Source organism: Chroicocephalus ridibundus, chromosome 2 (assembly GCF_963924245.1).
Source record: "Chroicocephalus ridibundus chromosome 2, bChrRid1.1, whole genome shotgun sequence".
Classification (NCBI taxonomy): Eukaryota; Metazoa; Chordata; class Aves; order Charadriiformes; family Laridae; genus Chroicocephalus; species Chroicocephalus ridibundus.
This window is the reverse complement of record NC_086285.1, coordinates 58990280-59012391: the sequence shown is the minus strand read 5'-3', so window position 1 is coordinate 59012391 and position 22112 is coordinate 58990280. Positions and strand designations below refer to the sequence as shown.

The window sequence follows — 22112 nt, the reverse complement described above, 5'->3', positions numbered from 1 at the left end:
ATAACCAGACTGCTTGCATATAGACGTGGATGCTTTTTTAAGGGAGAACGGTATTGGTTTTGCATCTGCTCTATGTAAGAGAATTCAGATGAGAAATCAGCATTGAGAATTAAGGCTTCCAGCATGGTTTGTAGTCAATTCTGCCTGTCCAAATAAACTTTCTGTCCAGTGATAATTTAATGTATTGCTTTATCAAGATTACAAAAAACTTTCAGAAAATGATTGCCATTGGTGATTATTTCTTTTGAAAATGTTATCTCCCACCTTTTATACTATTTTTAAAATGCAAATATCATATTTTGTCCTTTATTATGCGTTTTTCTACTCTTTTTTTCATATGAATAACAACAGAAATGTAATGTTTGACAAAAGTATACTGTAGATCTGATCTGTTCTGTCTTGTGTGCTAACTTGTACTAGCTGACCTTCTTTCTTGCCTGTTAGAAAATTTAGCAAAAAGTGCGTGCCCTAGCAAGAATATTATTTCAATTTTAGATTTATTTTGAGTAGCAAGATTTTTGGGATCCGAGATTAGCCCTGGTGCAGGTAGCTAAAAATCTTCTTTTCCTCAAAGGAGCACTACATCGTAATATCAAAATTGCGTTCAGGTTTGTCCATAGAGCTGTATTTGCAAGAGACGCAAATCCACTGCTTCCATGAAAACATTGTGGTTTAAACTGGTACAAACGCCAGTGTGTGTGCACTTGTAGCGATTCCAAATATGAAATAAAGCAGCTAAGATCAAGTCTACTTGACAGCTAATGTGATATTTCCAGTTTCCCGGGGAAACTTCCTCAGTCCAAATGTCCAAATCCGAGACTTAAGAGAAGGGAAAAGACATAAGGGTCAGTCAGATGCAAAGGGGTGAAACTGTCATAAATGAAGTAACGATATTACGTACTCCCAGTGTTTTAGACAAGTAAATCAAGATTGGCACTAGCATAATTTCAGTGTTTTATAGTATTCACTTAATTTGGTATAGTTTCAGATGATGTGCTCATTTCTCATATTAAATTGGTTTATGGTGCCTTTAAAGAATGCCCCATAAAACCTTTTTATTTTTTGTTGTTCAGATGGAATTATTTTTTTTTTTACCATTTCTCCTGATGCTATTTTAATAGTTTACTATTATTATTGTTTGCTTGAAAATCTATTGAAAAGTTTATCTGCTTAGACTAGGGGAAATGATCTATACACAAGATTATGTAGCATGAACATAGGATAGCTGTATATTATCAAGATATTAGAAAATACATTATAAAAAGCAGTTCCACATGCATTAGGAAATTGTATTTGCCATCTTAACTTTTCCTTCTCTGGTTTCTTGTTTGTCCCTCTTTTTGATACTTATTTCCAGACAACTTTTAGACTACTCTTTTGAATAGTTTAAATAATTTTTCAAGAAGGTGTTGGTGCAAGTTTGATTGGTTCAGAAATTTATAGAATTATAGAATTGTTAGGGTTGGAAGGGACCTTAAAGATCATCCAGTTCCAACCCCCCTGCCTTGGGCAGGGACACCTCCCACTAGATCAGGTTGCTCAGAGCGCCGTCCAGCCTGGCCTTAAAAACTTACAGGGATGGGGCTTCCACCACCTCTCTGGGCAACCTGTTCCAGTGTCTCACCACCCTCATGGTGAAGAACTTCTTCCTAACATCCAGTCTGAATTGTCCCATCTCTAGTTCTAATCCATTGCCTCTAGTCCTACTGTTACCTGACATCCCAAAAAGTCCCTCACGAGCTTTCTTGTAGGCCCCCTTAAGATACTGGTAGGCCACTATAAGGTCTCCTCGGATCCTTCTTTTCTCCAGACTGAACAACCCCAACTCTCTCAGTCTGTCCCATTGTAATGTTCCAGTTGTCTTTTAGCAAAATTGGAGTTTCTGACTTGAGTCCTGAACATGAGTTCTGAAATTTCCTTGATGCACAAAAGGTTTTGTTAGCCTATGATATAAAATGGTCGTGTGAAAATCTATTCTGGGCTGCTAAAGAACGATGTGTGTTGTAGTACCATGAGATTTAATATATTTTGTGCTATTTAAAATAAGTGTGTGATTAATTTTCTGATGAGTTGCAGACTACCGCAAATCCAATTTAGGCAAACAAAATTTGGAATATAAATGTGTTAGCGGAAAATATTTAATCATAGACATGAATATGAACTTATCATACTCATTGCTTTACACTTGCAGGTTGGCTTGAATTATTAATGCATATTGTTCAGGGGAGACCGAAGAGACAATAGCACTGGCTCTGGCTGTGATGAGGAACGTAGTCTTGCTGATGGCCAGTAGCAGTAGGAGATTATTTTCCTTCTTTGCCTTGACCCAGCTGATCACCCTTTCCTGCGTGCTGCCCTCCTGCCTGCCCCACGTTCTGCGCGCCGTGGGGTAGGGGGCAGTGATTGCGTGCAGGTTGCTACTGCTGGCAGTGGAGCAGCAACACCAAATCAAAAAAAGAGAGGGATTTTTTTCTCTTTGCAGTTAGATCTTTTGTGCAAATGTGTATGTTTTAATGCTAATAAAGGTGATTTTTTTTTTTTTAATTTTTTTTTTGGGGGGGGGGTGTCAGCTTATTCCATGGAAGAATAGTCAGCTTGCTGCTAAGGTTTGCCTGATAACAACACTGACTGGCAATTAAAATTGCTGGCAGTTGGGGTATTCCATCATGTTTGTAGCTGTTTATCTTCCTTGTGTCAGAAATCAATGTTGCAGCAATGGCAAATATGAAATGAAGAAATAAAAAGTTGCAATCAAAGCTTGAAGTCGGTGCACGTTACACTGAATTATTAAACAATATAATTTAAAACCTTCAGAAATAAAATTGATGTTGAAGCCTCTCCATTTCACTGGATAATCAGGTAATGGAAGCAGAAAAAAGCTAGCTGCACATTCTTTCAGTTACTTTACCTTCAATTATATTTTGATGTATGTGTTTGTTTTAGGTGTAGGACGCTGGTAGACGGGTTATAGTAAAGTTCTGTTGGTGAAGCGCGTTGTACTTATGAAGCAATGAAAAGATGATATTTGAAAGGCAACCTGATGGGATGTATTAGGAAGGGTAGCCAGCGTGGTGTCTGTAGGGGTTTGGCGTTTGAGACGGTGGATCCTTTATCAGCGATCAGGGGTTACATAGCCAGTGTTTGGATGAGAGATTTCAGTTACCAACTGGACGTCCTCTGGGGAAGAGCCTTGCGAATCTGCAGGGAATTCCTGGTGTCAGAGACCAGACTTCAATAAGATGCAAATATATGATTGTAGAGAGCTTGGATGCCTTCTCACTGCGGAAAATACAGGATTTAAGGCACCAGTAGGATCTCCCACTTATGTTTCAGCAGCTTGTTTGGTTTGTGAGGATCTTTGATTTGACAAATTATTCTTTAAATGCACTTAAATAGTTTATCAGGAAAAAAGTCAGGATTAACATTATGCGCTTTAGTGCATTTTTCCTTTTTTTTTTTTTTTTATGTGTGTGCGTGCCTTAATCAGTGTTTTTTGCTGTTACCTGGTAATAATAGATGTGTGCTCAGGGCAAAAAGAAAAGCTGATTAAATGTTACAGTATTGCTTTAGCTGTCATTTGTCAAACAGAGAACAAAAAAAAAAAAAAAAGGAGGAAATGAAAAGAATAAATAAACTTCTCGATTCTTCCCCCGGTGGCATCAAGCCACGTAGCCTTGTCATGAAAAGGTCGCTTAGATTTTAGTCAAAATGATGGCAGCAAGTGCTTTGTTTTATGTTTGGGCACCTTCCTCCTGCTTTTTGCTGTGACACGGCGCGGGGCTGCTCCTGCTTGCTGGGCCCGTTACAGCAACGGGCGTAAGGCAGCGTGCGAGTACCAGAGCTCCCGGGTTTGACAGAATGGGAGAAGAATGACAGGAAAGAGAAGAGAAAATCATAGCCTAAGTGAGGGTTGTAGGAATATTAAATCTAACACCTGACAAGAGATTACTCCAAACCCAGCAGCCTTGAATATGAATCACTGTAATGAACTCTGCGTGGAAGTGTACCTGAAGACAGTCCAGAAACTCAGTCTAGTGAAAACACAGTTGCTCTCCTGCCTCTGACAGCACATTACTCCTACTGTATTTACTGATACTCAGGTTTTTGTGCTAGCGGTTGTGTTTTGTGGTACTTAAGAATTTGTGTTTAAAAGGGTTGCTCTATTCTGTTATTTCTTTTATCCCCCCCCCCCCCCTTTTTTTTTTCCAAAGTGAGCATTGAGATTTTAAATGTTCTAGGATTATTTTTTTTTTTAAGTAAGATTTTGTTTTGATGATTGTGTAACTTAGTTTTTGGCTGAACTTCAGGGGAGGTTTTTGTCTGTGGGAGAAATTATTTAATTTTTCCTTTGTTTCATTTCTGTGTGAACTTTTTAGGAAGTCATGTGACCTGTGTGGCGCTTGCTTGATACTGAGTCAATGCACTGAGAAAAGAATAGTGTTTCCTAATTCATCAGCACCTCGGTTCCTTCCTTATATTCTTATATTTAGCTGTGTAATGAATCCTGGCTCTGTTTAGGTTAGAACTCTGTGACATTTACAGCTCAAAGTGGAGTGATTAAAGAAACACAGCAGTTTTGTAGCAAACACATAATTACCTTACTGGGCATACAGTAGTTTTTCATCTGAGATCCATAATCCAGTCTGTAGGGAAGCAGGCTGCCAGCTCCGGTGTTGGTGATCCTTTTACTTGAGGACTCCTGGGCTTTTGTATGTTCTTTGTGTGATACAGATGGTATAGAAGTTGGGGTAGCTGATGGGCCTTTCTCGGGTACGCAGGCAATTTAAGAATAGCAGGCAGCATTTGTAAAACTAAAACTTGCTTCTGGGCTGGAAGTATGCGCGTAAAATTGCACGTCACCACGGGCAGAAAAAAGAGCGAAAAGGAGGAATCTAGGGTGAAATTCCTAAGAACTGTCTCAACCCTAGAAGGTGCTGAGTACTCCTGCCGAAGGCTGACTGCTCTCTGCTGCTGCTGCTGATTACGGTAGCACGAATGCGCAACTATAACAGCAGCTCAGAAAGCACTTGCGTGTCTCTCGAGTTCCATTTGGAACCACAGAATATCCTGAGAGCAGGTGACGTTCTCCATCATGCTTGTTTAAAGCCCTGTGCACTGATGCAAATTTTAAATAGCGGTGATAAGAGCGAAGCCTTTTCGGTTTTAAAGAAATTAAGGATAGGCCTATTTTAAATGGTTAAAAAGCCTCTTAGCAAGACCAGGGTCCAACAGCCAAGCGGAAAACTATTATGGACGGACAGGTGATTTGCTGAACAGAGCCGCAGATGGACCAGAAGAGGGATGTCTGCGGTGTACTGTGTTTGGTATGTAACAGCAGTTGCATAGTCCTGATAACACAGGGAGAAACACATGGGTGGGAGGGAATAGTTTGAAATGCAAATATATCCCCTTGCTGGCAGTCTGCGGCCGCACAAAGCCATGGATTTGTTAAACATGTTTTTGCAGTTTCTGCAGGACAAGGAGAAAAAGAGAAAGCACATAAATACAGATTATGCGTTTTGTTGCTCGTAACTGATATTTTTTATTAATGCTGAGACAAAAAACGTGTTAGCCAAATGTATCGAGCAAACCGAGCAATTTTCTGCATATCTACCATATATTATCACTTACATATTGCTACCAGCGCTCCAAGTCATTAATTAAGCAGGGTTCTCTTATGTGTAGATTATGCTGGCAGGTTAATTACGGTTACCAGGTTACTGAGTCAATAAATGAATGAGGGAAACATACTGCATACCTAGAAGAAGTTGTGTAAAATTAGAACAGGAACAGAGGGGATACACTAAGGCAGTTTAAGGGGAGATATCATATATTTGAATTTAGGCAAAAACGTGGATTAGTTTCAGGATCTGTTTGAAAAAGTAAAAAAACATATTTTAAATGCTAATTGCAAGGAATAATAGAATAGGAATAATAAAGTTATGGTGTTTTTCCCCCAGGTTTTTGTACTCTGTATATTTTTATGCCCTCATCTTACTCACTCTGCAAGAGTTGCATCTGTTCTGTAGAGTCTTTTCCCTTGCCTGAACTTGCAGGGCTATTGAAGGTGTGATAAAATACTTGATTTCTTCTACAAAAAGCTTCAGGATTAGTTAGCTCGGAGCCAAGACCTTCCTTTTTTGTGTTTGAGATGCTGTTCATATCCTGTCTTGTAGTGACAGGACGTTATTTATATTTCCCAAAAGAGTAAATATAGATATTTATACAGTTATTTATATTTACCAAAATATTAACTATAAATATAGTATAAATTGTTTCCATTATTTTTGTTGTGCTAGAATAAATTTTGTAAAAACACATTCGCTAATAATTAGCCCTAAAATTGACCTCTTAACTACAGTCACTAAAGGGAAATAGTTCGGTGGTTCCTAGCAGAAAAGACACCATTTAAAATGAAGGACGTTACTCAGAAAGTCTTTGGTTTCTCCATTCACATTGCCTATGGGAAACTCAGAGATACCATGGGTTGATAATATGCTCTTGACGTAACTCTTCCTCAGCACAGGTGGAGCTAAGGGGTATTTACTGTTGCCGTAATTTCAAATACTGCTGGACTGATCATAATGCTGCTCCCAGTGCAGTAACTTGGGTAGCAATTATTGGCAGTGGCATTGAGTTCCCCCTTCTCCACTCTTCCACTAAGCAGCACAATGGAACGGTTGATTTTTCGGTTCTCTCTCTGTTCCCTGGTTCACTGAATGGCACTGGAGTGATATCAGAAAGGAATGTGACAGATAGAAAAGGTGGTAATTTGACAGACGGAGCTGTTGATGAGGAGCGGAGCTTAACACGGAATATTCAGGTAGGAGAAATTGTGCTTTGTGGTAACGCCAAGGAGTGCAGGTTCACACACTGAGCTAGCGCTGCGGCGCACTTGCACCCTCGTGCTCCTAGTGTCATCTCTTCTGATAACAAAAGCATGAAACGGTACCTTTGGCCTCTCCAGCTGAGCAAGCTGGCCAAGGGTACAGGTCTCCTCTGCTTCCAGTTGTGCTGGTTGAAAAAAGCTGCTGTTCCCAATTGCACATCACAGAGTCTTTGCTGGAGGTGTTGGTCCTCCTTGACCCATCAGAGCTCAGTGAGCTACTTGGACGACCATTCCTTAGTCTGGCTCATCTCATGGAGGCAGGATTAGCAAAAAGCCTGTAGATAATGTCTATGTTGACTTTGTTCTTTCTGACTTACACCAGCTAGAGACTAGTTCCATGTGCACCACACCCGGCAAATTTGAGGGGTCCCCAATAATGGGACAGAAGAGAAGGTGTGTGCCAGACCTTCTTGTGTTCTGGCTGACCATTTAAGATATTTGTCCCTCCACAAGTCCTGATGTGCATTTTGGTCGCTCTGGAAGGTAACCTGCCTTTCACCCACGTGTGACCATTAACATTTCATCTCTCTGTGTCACTTTTCACCTTTTCATTTGTTTTTTTTAGTCTGTTTAAATTGTAAACTTCTTGGAAGAATGTCTCTCTCTCTTCGCTATGCCGAGCAAAACAAAGCCCCAGCCTTGTTCAGTCCTTCAGTTTCTGCTGAAATAATTAATGAGGTTTTGTGTGAGCTGTTGCAAAGTGCCTAGAGACTGCTAGATTTGCCTACGCAGTTGCCATGCTGCAACTTGGCCAAATTGTTGTTTGTAAAGCAATTTTGTCTCTAATATAAGAGGCACTGTATAAAATCAGTTTCTATTATCTTTTCATAGAGAATTTTCCATCTGAACTGTAAGCTTAGAATTGCTGACTATCTCCTTAAACACTTCCAGACAATAATGATACATGTTCTTCCAGGTAATATATATCATTACTTTTTATCAAGGAAGGCTTTGTTCATAGCTGTAGAAATAATATGATTCACTGGCCTCCAGCCAATGAGTTAATTACCTGCTAGTTACTTAAAGCACCTGGGGCTTTGGTTCATTCCAATATAAGTTATTAGCTTGCCAGTAAAGGATCAGTACCTCATAAATAGTTTCTCTAAATAACTTTACGATGTAGCTGGAGTTAAAATTTTTAAAAATTATTATTTATTTTTATTTATAAGAATAAATATGTGAGGGATAGCTTTAAATTGCAGTGATATAAGGCAACTATTTTGTTTTGAGACATCAGATAGTAACTCCCTATTGAAGACTGGTTTGTTCTGTAATACTTACTCAGTTTGTTTTGTTTGTTTCAGTTACGTGCTTTTAAAATAATAAAATCACCTGGAGTAGTAGACCAGTCTTAACTTGTGGTAAATCCATTGAGATAATTTACAACAGTTAAGGCTCTGGCTGTCTTAAAGTAATTGAGACAGATAATTATCTCTCTTTTTCTGTATCTCATCCCTTCTTTTTTTCCCCAGAAGTCATAAGCCACCTATATGTTCAAAATGTGTGGGAATAGATGTAACAATCACTGTTCTCAGAAGGATAATGCTGGGGCTGTCTTTGGCCAGGGAAGCACCCTTTAGGCAGGTTCTGTACCTGAAGTTAGAAAATAATTTTTCTGCAGCATTCTTACGGTTTTGGTTATAAAGAGTGTCTCAACTGATGAATTGGTTTCGTAGCTCAAGGGGAGAGAAAGGATTCTGTAACCGCCTAGGTCCTAGGCCTTGCTTAGATGCCTTTATATCTGCTAAATAAACCGATGTCCCAGATAGCTAATTTAAGGACAGATATTACACGCTCTTCTTGCAATGGACCATTACTAAATTCTGTGTGAGCTGAACTCCCTGAGAGACCCTAACAAATATGCCCAGGCGAAAGGAATTACATCAATCCAGTTTCAGCTGTAACCTCAAGTGAGAGGAGAAGTTAAAAGCTTCCAGTCAAACCCAGGCTGGGGCAAAGGATGTTCTTCGTGATGTTTATATTCATCAGGATAGGTGAGGAACGTAACAAGAGCCTGAAGCAGTGAATCGCCATTGTATGGTGGCTGGCCAGCTACCATAATTTAGAAATAAGATTTGTCAGGATCAAATCTACTTGACCTTGGCTCGTTCATATTGGTTGGGATGGTGGCTGGAAGGAGTGGGCAAAGTAGGATAAGGAGACAGAGAAGAGCACGGTCTGCACAAGAAGGCTGAGAGAGGTCATGCTTACCACAGTGGGTACGGTAACGCTATGGGCAAGAGGGAAGAGGGGTCACTGGAGCAGGAGCAATGCTAGAAGAGATACAGAGGAGTGCAACGCTAGTTCTCCTGCCCTGCGCATTCTTGCAGCCTGCAGGTAAAAAGCTGCTGCACCCAAAGCTACCTGTGATGAACTGGTAGCTTTTGTGCTGCCCTGATTTCTTCTTTTTTTCCAAAAAGCCTCAGCTGAGGTCGCATGGTACTACGCGGTGGATAGACCCATATAGAACATTCCCTGTGGTAGGAGTTGAGCAGCCAAATAAGAAAGAATGCCTTAAAGATGAGAGCAGATATAGAGATGAACTTTGTTGTCCCAGTTTGTACAGGCTGGCTGAGTTGAAGGCTAAGCTAGGGGGAGAGGCGGATTGCCCACCTAATGAGTGCGAAGAGGAAAAATGTACGTTTGTGTCACTGCTGAGAGGTGGTTCTGACTGAGAAATAAACACCAAAGCAAAGAGGCTTTAGCTGAAAATTGGATTCTCGGCAGCAGGAAGTGCCTGATCTGATTGTTTATATCTTTTTTCCAAAACTTGGTCAGGCTGTTCCTTTTCTTTGTCTCTCCTCTTTTTTCCTTTCCCCTCCTCCCCCCAATCCTATTGACTTTCAGCCCTCTCCAGTCGGTCTCTCTTTGCCCACAGACCTGGAAGGAACACTCTGCTCTAGTGTAGAAGTGACAACTTCTTTTATCTTGCATGCTGCGGTTATCTGACTCATGCATCTCAGAGCAAAACTGATAAAGACTGCTAAGACAAGATGGTCATTTTCAATCTTTAATACAGCCTATCATATTCTAAAAATCTCATGAAAGAACTGTGTGTTAGTTAAATGATGATTAATAGGGATGGTTATAATAAAATACCAATTTATATCTGATTTTGTGATAACAGTGTTAGTCTTTTTTCTCCGACTAAAGTCTGTATAAACAAAGGAATCAAAAGAGAACAGCATGTCTGTGCTTGTTTAAATCAATTGAAATTAGCGACATTGTGGCCTTTGCGGTCCCCAAGTTATGTGGAAGCACTGACAATTATTGTGGTTTTGTTCCTTTTGTACCAGGATAGGTCAAGATTTAAAACCAAGACCTAACCCACCTGCTTTATATCAGATGATTCAAACAGTCTGTGGAACAGTACAGAAACTGTAGTAGAGTTATCATTTTTGTGTCATGGGGCGGGGGGAAGAGAAAACAGATATTCTCATGCCTCACTGTGTTGGGGTTTTTTTTTTTTCTCTCCCAGTTTTTTTATGCATCTCATTATAGAGCCACCATTGTGAACTTTTTGGCTGGCTGAGAAGATTGCTAGGTTTAAGGTGCAAGTTCCCACTTGTTCAGACGAGTACCTGCCCATATGTGTAGGGTGGACTCTTTTCAGGTTTTGAATACTTGCTCCCCGTGTAGTTTAAGCTGACTGGCCAGTAGGTTAGGATGGATAGAAATAAGCTATTTGGAAAGCACAGTGACACAGTCAGATGAAGATTGGCACTAGTCTGATAAAAACAGTTCAAATGTCTGTATAGAAAAACAAGGGAAGTAGTCAAGTATAGGAAGCTAAAAGCCATATGCAATCTCTAGTTTATTCCCTATACTGCAATGAACACTTGAGTTCACACAGAAATGTCAGTAATGGAGTAACTGGTTGTGGTGTTTGGTTTATAATGCCAATACGCTGATGTTCTGTTTCTTCACTTGCAGCTGCGCTGAGAGCTTGTGCTGACGGAGGTGCCAATCGTCTCTATCACTTCACAGAAGGAAGCCAGGACAGGTACGGTAACAATACACTCGAAGTCATTGAAATCATCTCTTCTTAATGAAAGTAAAGTATGGAGGAACAAGATCTGTTCAGTTACTGAAGTAGCTGCCTGCTCTGTGCATGGTATTTAATGAACTGTGGCAGGTATGATGATGTATTATTCATGTTACCTTTAGTTTTTATTCCCAGCTACAATTTTTAAAAACACACAGGTAGCCTGAAATACCTTTTTTTTTTCCTTTAAGCGCGCTGGTCTTTTTTGCTCTTGAAAGCTTTGCTCTCGGTCTGTCTTATTTTATGCATCCCTAAAGCTAGGCCTTTGATGCAGCCTCTGAAAAAACTAGCTGTGGCCCTAGCAAGGGTTGAGTAGAGGATCATCTGATGCCTCTCACCAGGAGCTGAAACAAAGTATGTCCTCTTCATTCCTCTTGTGAGGCCTTAGAAGAAATCTGTTTGCTTTGTGAAGTGAGACAGGTAATAAAATAGGAAGTCTACTTTTCTTTCTGACTTATTTCTAAGTTAGCGTCAGGGCATCATACGTGACCAAAGGCAAGTACAGTGGTTATGTATAAATGTATATGCTAGGTGAGGAAATACGACTGGAAAGAGAATATGTCCTTGTTTTCTTTAATGGTATTTAAAATTGTAAAATATCGCAGGTTTCTGCATTGAAGTGGTTTCTCATTTTTGTAGAGGAAACATGGAACGCTGTACAATCTGCGGTAGCTAGAGATCCTCTGTGCTTGTCTTTAGGACTTTCAGTTATTTTGAGCAAGAATTAATAAATAAATAGCTTAATAAAAGCAAATAAATGCTTTTAAACCCTGACTATTGAGGTGAAGAATGAGACAGGTATTTGGTAGAACTTACAAACTTCTAAACAATTTTGTTCATACCGCAAAATCTGATACATATTTTGTGTTTCATCTCATGGCAAGTGTATGACAGAGGCCAGGGGAAGCTTGGTTTCTTCCTGTCCTTCAAAGTAAAGACCAGAGTTAGAAAGAAAGACTGTAGTCTTAAAGTAAAAGTTAACTTAATTTTTTTTCCTTTGTCACCTGTGAGAATTTTGATGGCTGAGATCTACAACTGCTGAAACTGGGACTGGAGTCTGTCAAGCACTACTAACTGTTGCAGAAGTATTCCTTCTGTAATTTTCTATTTCTCTTCTCCTAGTAGTTGCTCACAGAGCCATGCATAACTTAACCTTGAATTCAAACAGAAATCTGTTTGACTTGCAGTAAGCAGTTATCTTTGATAATGGTGATGCTTTACAAAGAACAACATTTTAGAGCTCCCGTTTTGCCTTCTCCTGTAACCCATTCATCTCTTCTGCATGCCTTTATGTTCACATTAAATAAATATAATTCAGGGGAAAATGGATGATTATACCTTGACTGAATAGTTCTTTTAGTCTTACATGCTTGGCCCTTGGAGTATTCTTTTTCTCTATCTTTCTTCTTCTTCTCATCTTAATTGCTTTGGGTAGATATATTTTACCTTCAAAGTGATTCTTTTGAAACAAAAAAAAAGACCTGCATAATTTTGATTTTTGTCTTTTAAAAAATCATTCTGCTGGAAAGAATATTCATTTACTTCTCTGAAGTATTTTCCCTTAAATTCCCTGTCCAATGTTGTTAAAGAGCTGTCTGCTCAGACTCTACTGACATGCTAATAATTTTTTTAATGCTATCTTAACCTTCTGTTTAAAACTCTATTTTATTCAAAGCCCAGCTTGCTAATTGTGTTGTATCAAAACGTAAAAACTACAGTCCTTTAATTCTAGAGAGATTATTATACCCAAGAGATATAAATAAAGAACTTGATTGATATTTTGGGCTTTATTCTCAGTGAGACCAAAGTGTCTTTCTGCAGCTCTGTCAGTGTGAAGAATCTTTTAGAATGGGCATAAGTTATAACACTCTGGGAAAAGGACAGTTTGCAATATGGGATTGTTATAGGGCTGTCTTCCTTTGGAGATAAGTGAAGTAGTAGTTGCTATTTTGAAGGGTCCGTTTCCAAATCCTAGAAAAATATAGGGCTAGAAATGACCTCAAGAGTTCCATCCTTCTTTCCCTCTGCTTTAAGGTGAAGACACAGAATCGCAGAAAGTTTTGAGTTGGGAGGGACCTTAAAGATCATCTAGTTCCAACCCGCCTGCCATGGGCAGGGACACCTCCCACTAGACCAGGCTGCTCAAAGCCCCATCCAGCCTGGCCTTGAACACTTCCAGGGATGGGGCATCCACAGCTTCCCTGGGCAACCTGTTCCAGTGCCTCACCACCCTCACAGGAAAGAATTTCTTCCTAATATCTAATCTAAATCTACCCTCTTTCAGCTTGAAACCGTTACCCCATGTCCTATCATTGCACTCCCTGATAAAGAGTCCCTCCCCATCCTTTCTGTAGGCCCCCTTTAGGTACTGTAAGGCTGCTCTAAGGTCTCCCCGGAGCCTTCTCTTCTCCAGGCTGAACAACCCCAACTCTCTCAGCCTGTCCTCATAGCAGAGGTGCTCCAGCCCTCTGATCATTTTTGTGGCCCTCCATTGGACCCGTTCCAACAGGTCCATGTCCTTCAAGACAAACCCATCTGTTCCGTTCCTGATGCATACCTAGTTAGCTGGTTCTTGGAAATCTCCAAGTAGGAGCCCCCCCCACCACCACCACATCCAGCTTCCTCTGCTTTGGCTAAAATATGCCTGGCTTGTTTGGTCTGTCTTTATTGGTCATCCTTTCTTATTGCTCTTATTCGCCTCTCTTCAGTTAGTTCACATCTATCTTAAAGTGCTGTGGCTGAGGCGAGGCAAGAAGCTCTGCAGGAGACTTACTGAGTGATGAACAATTCTTTAACGTGCTTCTCATGTTAAGTCGGCCTGTGCTGTTGAATGAAAGCAGCAAGAGCAGATTCAAGGGCCCTCCATTTCCTGCCTCCATCGGTTTCCTCTTTTCTCCACCAGTGTCTTGACTTGACTTGACATGTTTCTGGGCTTGAGTGGTTCACCTTTTCCCATCAAGCAAAGGAAGCTCTCACCTTCCTCTCTACAGCACTGGTGCGGGCTGGCTTAGCAGCATGACTTCAGGTCATGAGATTAACACAGGTAAGACGTTATGCGTCTTCATCTGTGTTTGTGGTGTCATTTTTATGATGTGTTTTTTTGGTTTCCCCCTCAGTTTCTCTAAAAACTAGCAAAACAAATCTGAATTGCAGTTATTCTTGTTTAAAAACAAGTAAACAAATCAACCCAAGAAAACCTTCATTTTTGTGACTACTAGTGAGGAGAAATCATGGTGTTTTTTTCAATGATGTGTTGAAGCAAATTACCTTCTAGAGCAGGAGGGGTAGGAAGAGTAACAAAAGGGGCAGGATAACTTTTCCATGCAGAGGCCTGTCCTTGGGACATGTCAGTGTTGGAGACAGAGGAAAGGCAGGTGGGAAGAAGGGACAGACTTGTGTGCTCTGTTGCTTTTCTTTCTCTGGCTCTACAGCCCTGAAAAGCTATTTTCCTTAGACTATATTTTTTCTTTGTAAACAACAGTTCCCACTTACAAATACAGATTACTGCTAAACCGTTCTTGATTGCTAAACATTTGCAGCTAATCAGAGTTAAAGGTGAGTTAGCGATCTTCATGGGTTTTTTGCTCTGCCTTATTCTGTCTGCGTTGCCTGTCCTGTTGTGTATTTCCCCTGACTCGCTATGAAGCACTGTTATCCACTTCAGAGTTAGGTTGTTGCTTTTCTGTATCACACTACACAACTTCTTTCTCAACACCTTCTGATTAAATTTGAAGGCATCGATTAACCTGTGTGTCACTGGCTTTAGGGTACATGAAGGTGAAGTTGCATCCAAAACTATCATCGTATTGGCACCTGTAAAAACAATCATTATTACTTGTGTCTCAGATGCTGTTTTCTGGAGAGATGTGAAATCCATTGTGTACTCGGGTTGTGCAACGTGAAGAGCTTCAGGTCAAAGAGGGAAGTGATGTGCTGTATAAGAGGAAGGAAAATCCTATCATAAAAAATACTGGCTTTCTGGGGTTCTGTTTACTATTTCAGTATATCAGGCTTACTGGATGTCATGAGATGGGTTGCCTACAATCACTAAGAACATCACTCGCTACATATCCAGTTTCTTTCTGTGAACTGCATAAAGTATAAGAGTAGCAGTGAAACTGAGAAATGGTTGTGTATTTTGATGTAGCATTTTCTACATGTAAAACGTGTGTGAGGTGAACTTAGGTGATGCACGAAAATTCACTTGCTACTATATAATTCTTCTCAGAACTAGACATGCAGGGACGCAGCTCCAAGAAGTTCTACGTGTGTGTTTGAACAAATTTTGTAAACAGTTGATGTATCTGCTAAATTTCAAGCATGGACCTCAAAAAATCTTGTGTGAAAGGTGGGAAGATAACTCATAGTGGAATTGTCTGTATATTTTGACGGCTTCATGTGTGCGTTTTGGCAATTAGTGAGGGTTAATTGTGCCAATTCACTAGCCGTCCGGTCTTCCTTTTTTGTCTAGTTCTGTTGGCTATAATTTACACTGAATTTGCCTAATCTTAGAAACCACTGTCTCCATTGTCAAGATCATTTAAAAAAAAAAACTAAAATAGCAGGGCAACAGCTAGCAATACCCATATGTAAAATGAGATCTTTTGTCTTGTTTCCTGAATAACCTTCTACTCACGGAAAAGTGGGTCACTAATAGGATTATAGAGTGAAAAATTCCTGTATACTTCACTGTGTTCCATATTGGATTAGAAATAGGGTACTTATGAAGGTAATTAGCCATTGATGTAGCTTAATGTAGGGTTGAGAGGAATTCTTTGCTTGAACTCTTTAGATTAAACTGGATATTGTTTTTAAGCTATCTTATATTCAGGCAAAATTTAGGGCACTGATGCAGAAAACACTGAATGAGTTTTTCTGAGTACAGATCTATACTAGAAGAGTACAGTGGTCTTTGGTCTTTAAAATCTATTCATTGTATGTTTTGCGGAGGATGTGAGATAGTTATACATGTGAAAGTTTTGCTTTATTAATGTTGATATGTGTTTCAGTAATGTTTTTTAAAAAAAATTGCCTCTGAAACTGTGAGGTCAAAGCTGTTTGAAATGGCTTTCTTGTTGCTGCTGGTGGTGAAGAGTTCTTTGAATTGAGGGATTACAGTCTGAAAGCCAAGAAAGTTGAAAGCTGAGGCAGTGCTTTATTTGTCAAGTGGCTTAAGGAAATCTTTTACATCAGACATTTTTGCCTGACCTAAAAACTGTAGCAGTGTTTAAAGATCAAAATCAGGATCTTGAGTTTATCCTAATAAATTCTGCAGGAGTGTTCAGAAAACCCATCCCTACCCACAGTCTGCTCCTTTAGGAAATACCTAACTTGGGATCCATTTTCAAGTCCTGTCTTACTGTAGAAAACTGCCGGGCATCGATAGATTTCAAAAAAACAAAGCAACTTACCTCTCAGTGTTTGGAAACGTGAATCCATTTGGAGTTACATAATGTGTTTGTTTCAGGTAGTGCAGATGAGAAATTCTCAAGATACATTAAGATAATCTAGTTTTTGGCTTTTTTCATTTCTGTCTTCAATTTAATTACTTTCACTCGATTACATTTTCAAATACATTTTAATTCCAGTAGCCGTGCACTGTAAATATAATTCAAAGTTTGTTTCGGCAACAGTGAAGAGTTGAGATATCAAAGAGTTGAGTATCAGAAGATGCTGATAGATTCGGTCCTCAATTTAAACGAAGATTAGCTTCCTGTCTTGGGAGGTATTTCCTGGAAGTATTAGGGCAGTAGCATCACTAGGCGTATCAGGCTTATTGGGTCTTTGAATCAACTGTTCACAGAAATGATGGAGGTGAAAATCATTGGTGCTTCTTTTTTTAGTGCTGGGTTCCTCTTGATAGTAAACAGCAGTATAAAACCAGACCAGGAGTATGTATTTTTCTGGAGTTATTGACTCAGTCACTGTGGTGCTTTATTTCTATTCAATTAGTCATCAGATGCTATAAAGGAAAAACCTGGCACTTCCATAGCCATAGTTCAGGTTCACTTGAGAATTTTAGGAGGGGCAGAAGTACTGTTTTGCAGGTCACGCAAAGTGGAGATATATTTTGAGGGAGATACCAGCAATCAGCTGTAAAAGCTGTTTTACAGCTAGGTTTACTTGGAGGTGCTTCTAATTGTAGTTACTACTGTATTCATTGGAGGTGCTTCTAATTGTAGTTACTACTATATTCCATAAACCATAACAGAAAACGGACAAGATAGAACTTCTAGATATGATTCACAAGTGGCAGAAGTAGATGTACCAGGTTTCATCTAGAGTAAAAGTGAGAGTATTTTCTGCTGGTTAAAACGGAGAACTGAGAATCAAGACCTTTGTTTTGTTCTCAGTTTGCTCAAAGTCATCCATTGAGTTACTATATCATCTCAGATTCTCAGTCAGTCACCTTTAAAATGTGGGCAAATAGCCCTTTAGGAGGGCTAAAACGCCTTGTCCTCGTTCATGTGGTCTCATCAGAGTTTCTGATATTTCCTTGTTAAAAGCTGAGCCTATAAAAGAATTAGATATCATTCCTCCTGAAATCAGTATTTAAGAAGGAATAGTAAATCCTAGGTGGAGGCAGACTTGATCTCCATTCGCACTCCAGGTACCTGCACATTTTGGCATAAATCCACAGATTTTCTGGGGGTTTTTCTTGGTTGTTGTTTGGGGTTGTTTCTTTTTTGATACCTCAGAACATTCAAACACAGCATTAGGACCCTGTTGTTTTAGCTACATCAACAGACTGAAGTGTGAGACTCTGCTCTTCTGGAATGATCCTCCTGATCTTGTTAAGAAGTAGATGGGAAGGACCAGGACAAAGGTGCAGGCAGATGGAGTGATGAGCAAATACAAAACAGATGGACAGTTCGACACTTCGAGCCAGTGAGGTGCTCTGCCCATAAAACTGTGCTATCCCAGTAAGAGCACTACAAGCCAAGGTATAATTGACAACTAGGAAAATAAAGGGTCATGATTTGTCCAGAACAGTACTTCTGGAAAATACAGGGAAAAAAAAGTGGCTGAGGAAAGGAGAGTATAGGGACAGTTTCTGTTAATCCCAGGTCTCTCAATCAGAGGGTTTGTATTGCTTCAGCTTCTTCTTCAAATAGCTGTATCTGTGCCCCTAGTGTACTGTAAGTAGAGGAATGTCATCGCCATCTGGGTGATTTCTGGCTTTATGACATGGTAAAAATCATTTATGGCCACCCCGATGCTAGAAGTTAGGACTTTGTAGTGATAAAATATCTGTGCATTGAGTCACCGCTGGAAAAAGCAGCTTGGGAAAGAGTCCTGAGCTGGCCTAGGAGCGCTCTGCACTTTATAGTGTTTTGGTTCATTGTGCCTAAGGAGTAATTCTCAGGATCCAGGGAAAGCTGGCTCTGTGTGTGGCGTTAGGGTGCAATGTATGCCTGTGTTTCTTTTGGATCTCTGAATATCAATAGAAATGAAGGATTAGGCAGGCACTGCCTTTATGGAGCAATACTTTTTACAAGTGTTTGGGGCAGGCTAGGGGGTGGGAGTTTTCCTGTGTTTGAAACAAAGCAAAACTATGAAGTTCTTACAAGCCTTGAACCGGGCTAGGTCTTTGCTGTATAGTCTTTGCCATTTAAAATTTAAAATATGAACTTTATATTGAACACGGCAAGCGCGAGCTTAGATTTGAAAGAAGCTCTGTTAAGACTGAGAGGAATGCCGAGGTCAGCGTTCAGTCTGGGAGCACCGAAATACACGTGCTACCAGTGCTTTAAAATGAAGGTTAATAAATGACCTTGAAGTTGACTGATCTGCGCTGATGCCCTTCAGAGATTTAGGGAGGGATTACTAGTGCTATAGCACCTGTTTGCTTTTTTGGCTATTTTTTTTCACAGTCTAGAAGATTCCTGGAGAGAGTGGATATAATCCCTTCCAGGTGACTTCAAATTACAGAATATTACATAATGAGACTGAACACAAATAACACCCATAGATAAATTATTCAGATTCGTTTTTGCTGTCTCTAAAATGCTCTTTCAGTAAACTTATTAGTGGTTGTTGGAGCGTAAACATATTCTGGATGGTTTTTTTTGGTTTTCTTTCCTATTCTCTTTCTTCAGTAGACTCTGCTCTCTTTTTATAAATATGCGAAAGCCAGAAGTTCTGACTTTTAACAATTTGCATTCAAATGGGCACCTTTATTTTGAGAACAGATAATTGTATACTTCAAATCTGTTTAAATTTAGTGTTACTGAAGTCAGTAGCTTGCAAATGGGGGACTTTATGCCTTATAGAATATAATGAGAAGTAAAACCTTAAAATATAAATCCATTTATCTTTAAACTATTTTTCCTAGTTCTTCTGCTAAGATTTGTTTTTAAATCTAATTGTATTCCAAGAGTGTTTCCGTTTTACAAATGGACTCTTTCAGCTTTTCATTTTAAAATGTTCTGTGCCGTGGTTGTTTTCACAGAAAATGCTATCAAGAACAAAGAACTGTGTTCTCAAACTATGATCCAGGGTACTTACGACAGTTGATAAATGAGAGTAGTTAATAAATTAACTATTTAGGGCCAAGTGATGAGGACTCTGTGCCTCTTCTGATGAGGACAAGCCATGGAGCAAAAGCTACAGAACCAGTTGCAAAGCCCGTCCATATGAAGGGTTGAGCATCGGTTAATCAGTTGAACTAGGTAAGGTTGCCAGGCAGCTCTACAAATTCCGTAATTGAAGACACGAGGATTTATCCTTGGTAAAAAGTTAGAGCCCTGAGCCAGTTTTGTTCTGCTACCAGAAATAATTTGCTCAAGCATATGGATAATGTGTACGGTGGTACCTCCAAAGCCGCTCTTGGATACATTTACATTCAGAGAAACTCAAATCTTCCCCTTCGACTCATAGATCATAGAAAAATCACACTCCTGGGTATGCGCACTCCTCTGCAAGCAACGTGCTACCTGCCTTATTTAGGTACCAGTCCGGGCTTTATTTTTGTAAAATGGGGGAGAAAAAGTCTTCTGATGCCTTGATTTAGTTGTATTTTTTAAAAAGAGGTAATTTGCTGTCTCTTACTTGCAGACTATTTTTAAAAATTTTGAGTCAGTGTACCTGAAAGCTGTAATGAATGTTGATTATAGAGAAATGTAGAGAATTCTGAGTTTAGAGCAAGGGAAGAAGTATAGTTTTGCATAACAAGTGAAAATACAGGGGGCAGTGATGTCAGAAGATAGTCAAAAGGCGGTTGAAAATGGCATAATCTGTACAGAAGTATCTTGCCTACTGATCCCAAATAATTGAGCAAAAGGATGTCTGATCACGTGGCAGGATGTAAAAGGGAGATTGGATCCAAGGTTACAGAATGTCTTAAAATAAATGGAGATGCATTGCGCTCCACTGGAATTGTCTTATGGTGTTTCTTTACTTGTGTGGGATGTTCTGTACGAGCAAGTCTAGACTCTGTCTGCAAACTGGTTTTGGTGTCTCTGCAGAACTCTGGACCAGCATCAGCACATCGTTCAGCTCTGGCTCATTAGCCCAGCTAAGAAACTGAGAGTGTTTGGGCCGAAATGTGCATTAAGGTAGTAGGATGGTTTCTGATACCAGAGTGAGGTTGTTCTGTATGCTGTAGGCAATGCCTTTACTTGCAAATATTTTCCATCTATCTTATCATTTTGTAAGCACTTGTGTACATATAAGCACCTCAAGAACAGATTAGCACTGCAAAGATACACCTAGAAGAGTGAACTTCAGGGAGGTGAGAGAAGAGAGCAGTAAATGAAGGGTTAGATGACAATTTCAGAATACCGTCAAAATACCTGCCTGGTGTGAGACAGCCTGATCACGAACATGTTACAGAATCACAAAATGGTAGGGGTTGGAAGGAACCTCTGGAGATCATCTAGTCCAACCCCCTGAGAGCAGGGTCACCTAGAGCAGGCTGCACATGAACGCAACCAGGCGAGTCCTGAATATCTGCAGAGAAGGAGACTCCACCACCTCTCTGGGCAGCCTGTTCCAGTGCTCCGCCACCCTCAAAGTAAAGAAGTCTTTCCTCATGTTGAGATGGAATTTCCTGTGTTCCAGCTTGTGCCCATTGCCCCTTGTCCTGTTGCTGGGCCCCACTGAAATTCAGAACAAACAAACGTCTGTTCTGTAGTAATTCTTTTTAGCTCAAATAGGTTTATATGCATGTACTATATAAAGAAAGTCCTGAAATGGACCAAGGAAGAGATGCACTCAAGTAAAAAGCTCACAACTTTTATTGGGTTTGGACTGATGTGCTGCTTTATTCCTCTGAGTAGCAATGAATATTGAACTAAATTGACTGCAAAATAAAAAAGGTCAGGCAAATAGTACTTGGGTATGAATACAGCTCAGCATAGTTGAAATTTATGTTTTATTCTAGAGAGAGAAAAAACAAACCAAAACTGACCAGTGTCTGTCTCTGTGGGCACACTACATCCAGATTCTACTAGAAATTAGGTTCTGATTTTGTTTGGGATTTTGAAATGCACTTGGTGAATGAGGGGAAACTAAGATTCTGTACAACTTTGGCAGAGCTTTTAACACAGGTTTTTGTTTTTTTTCTTTTTAGTGTTACTTAGTTTTTCTTCTTTGATGTCACAACACAGGAACAGATAAGGCCTGTGCTTGCCAAATAGGGACCCAAATCATCTTTTGTACAGATTCAGGATCTTCTGTTGACTTAATTGGGAAGAGATTAAACTCTAGATGTCTAAGCAATAACACCCTCTCCGTACATTGCCCTGAATTCTTGCAATGTAATTAATACTTTACATGATTCATCACTTCTCCATGGTGATTGCAAGCAAGGAAACTGCCAAAGCCGGATCTAATGTTTTCAGCATCCTCGTACTGATTGTTCCAACAGCCTGTGAAAGGGATGGAGCAAGAGTGAGACTCTTGCTGCTACTTCGTCAGCAACCATGTCCTCCAGAGACAGGGACGTATTCTGTTTTTATCCCTTGTGCTTTAACAAAACCAACCAAACAACTTTTAGCTGTGTAAATGGTGTTTGAGCATCTATTACTCGGATTTCAAGCCAGCATTGGCGGTAGTTGGAAATCGTTACTGCTTACTGTATTTGGAATTACTTTGTGGTGCCCATGCAGTAATCGAAATATTTAGAATAGTTTTGGGAAGTGGTAACACAAGGAATGAAATTCTTCCTGTAGCAAT

The 22112-nt window shown here is 39.9% G+C and overlaps 1 protein-coding gene across 4 annotated transcripts in view; it reads left to right on the top strand.

Moving 5' to 3' along the window:
* TPK1 (thiamin pyrophosphokinase 1) overlaps positions 1 to 22112 on the top strand; it is a 306866-nt gene that overhangs the window by 111219 nt on the left and 173535 nt on the right. For all 4 annotated transcript variants that reach the window (XM_063325637.1, XM_063325636.1, XM_063325640.1 and 1 more), the window contains one exon: positions 10823 to 10892. In XM_063325637.1, the coding sequence (XP_063181707.1) occupies positions 10823 to 10892 (70 nt within the window). The remainder of the gene's footprint in view (positions 1 to 10822; positions 10893 to 22112) is intronic.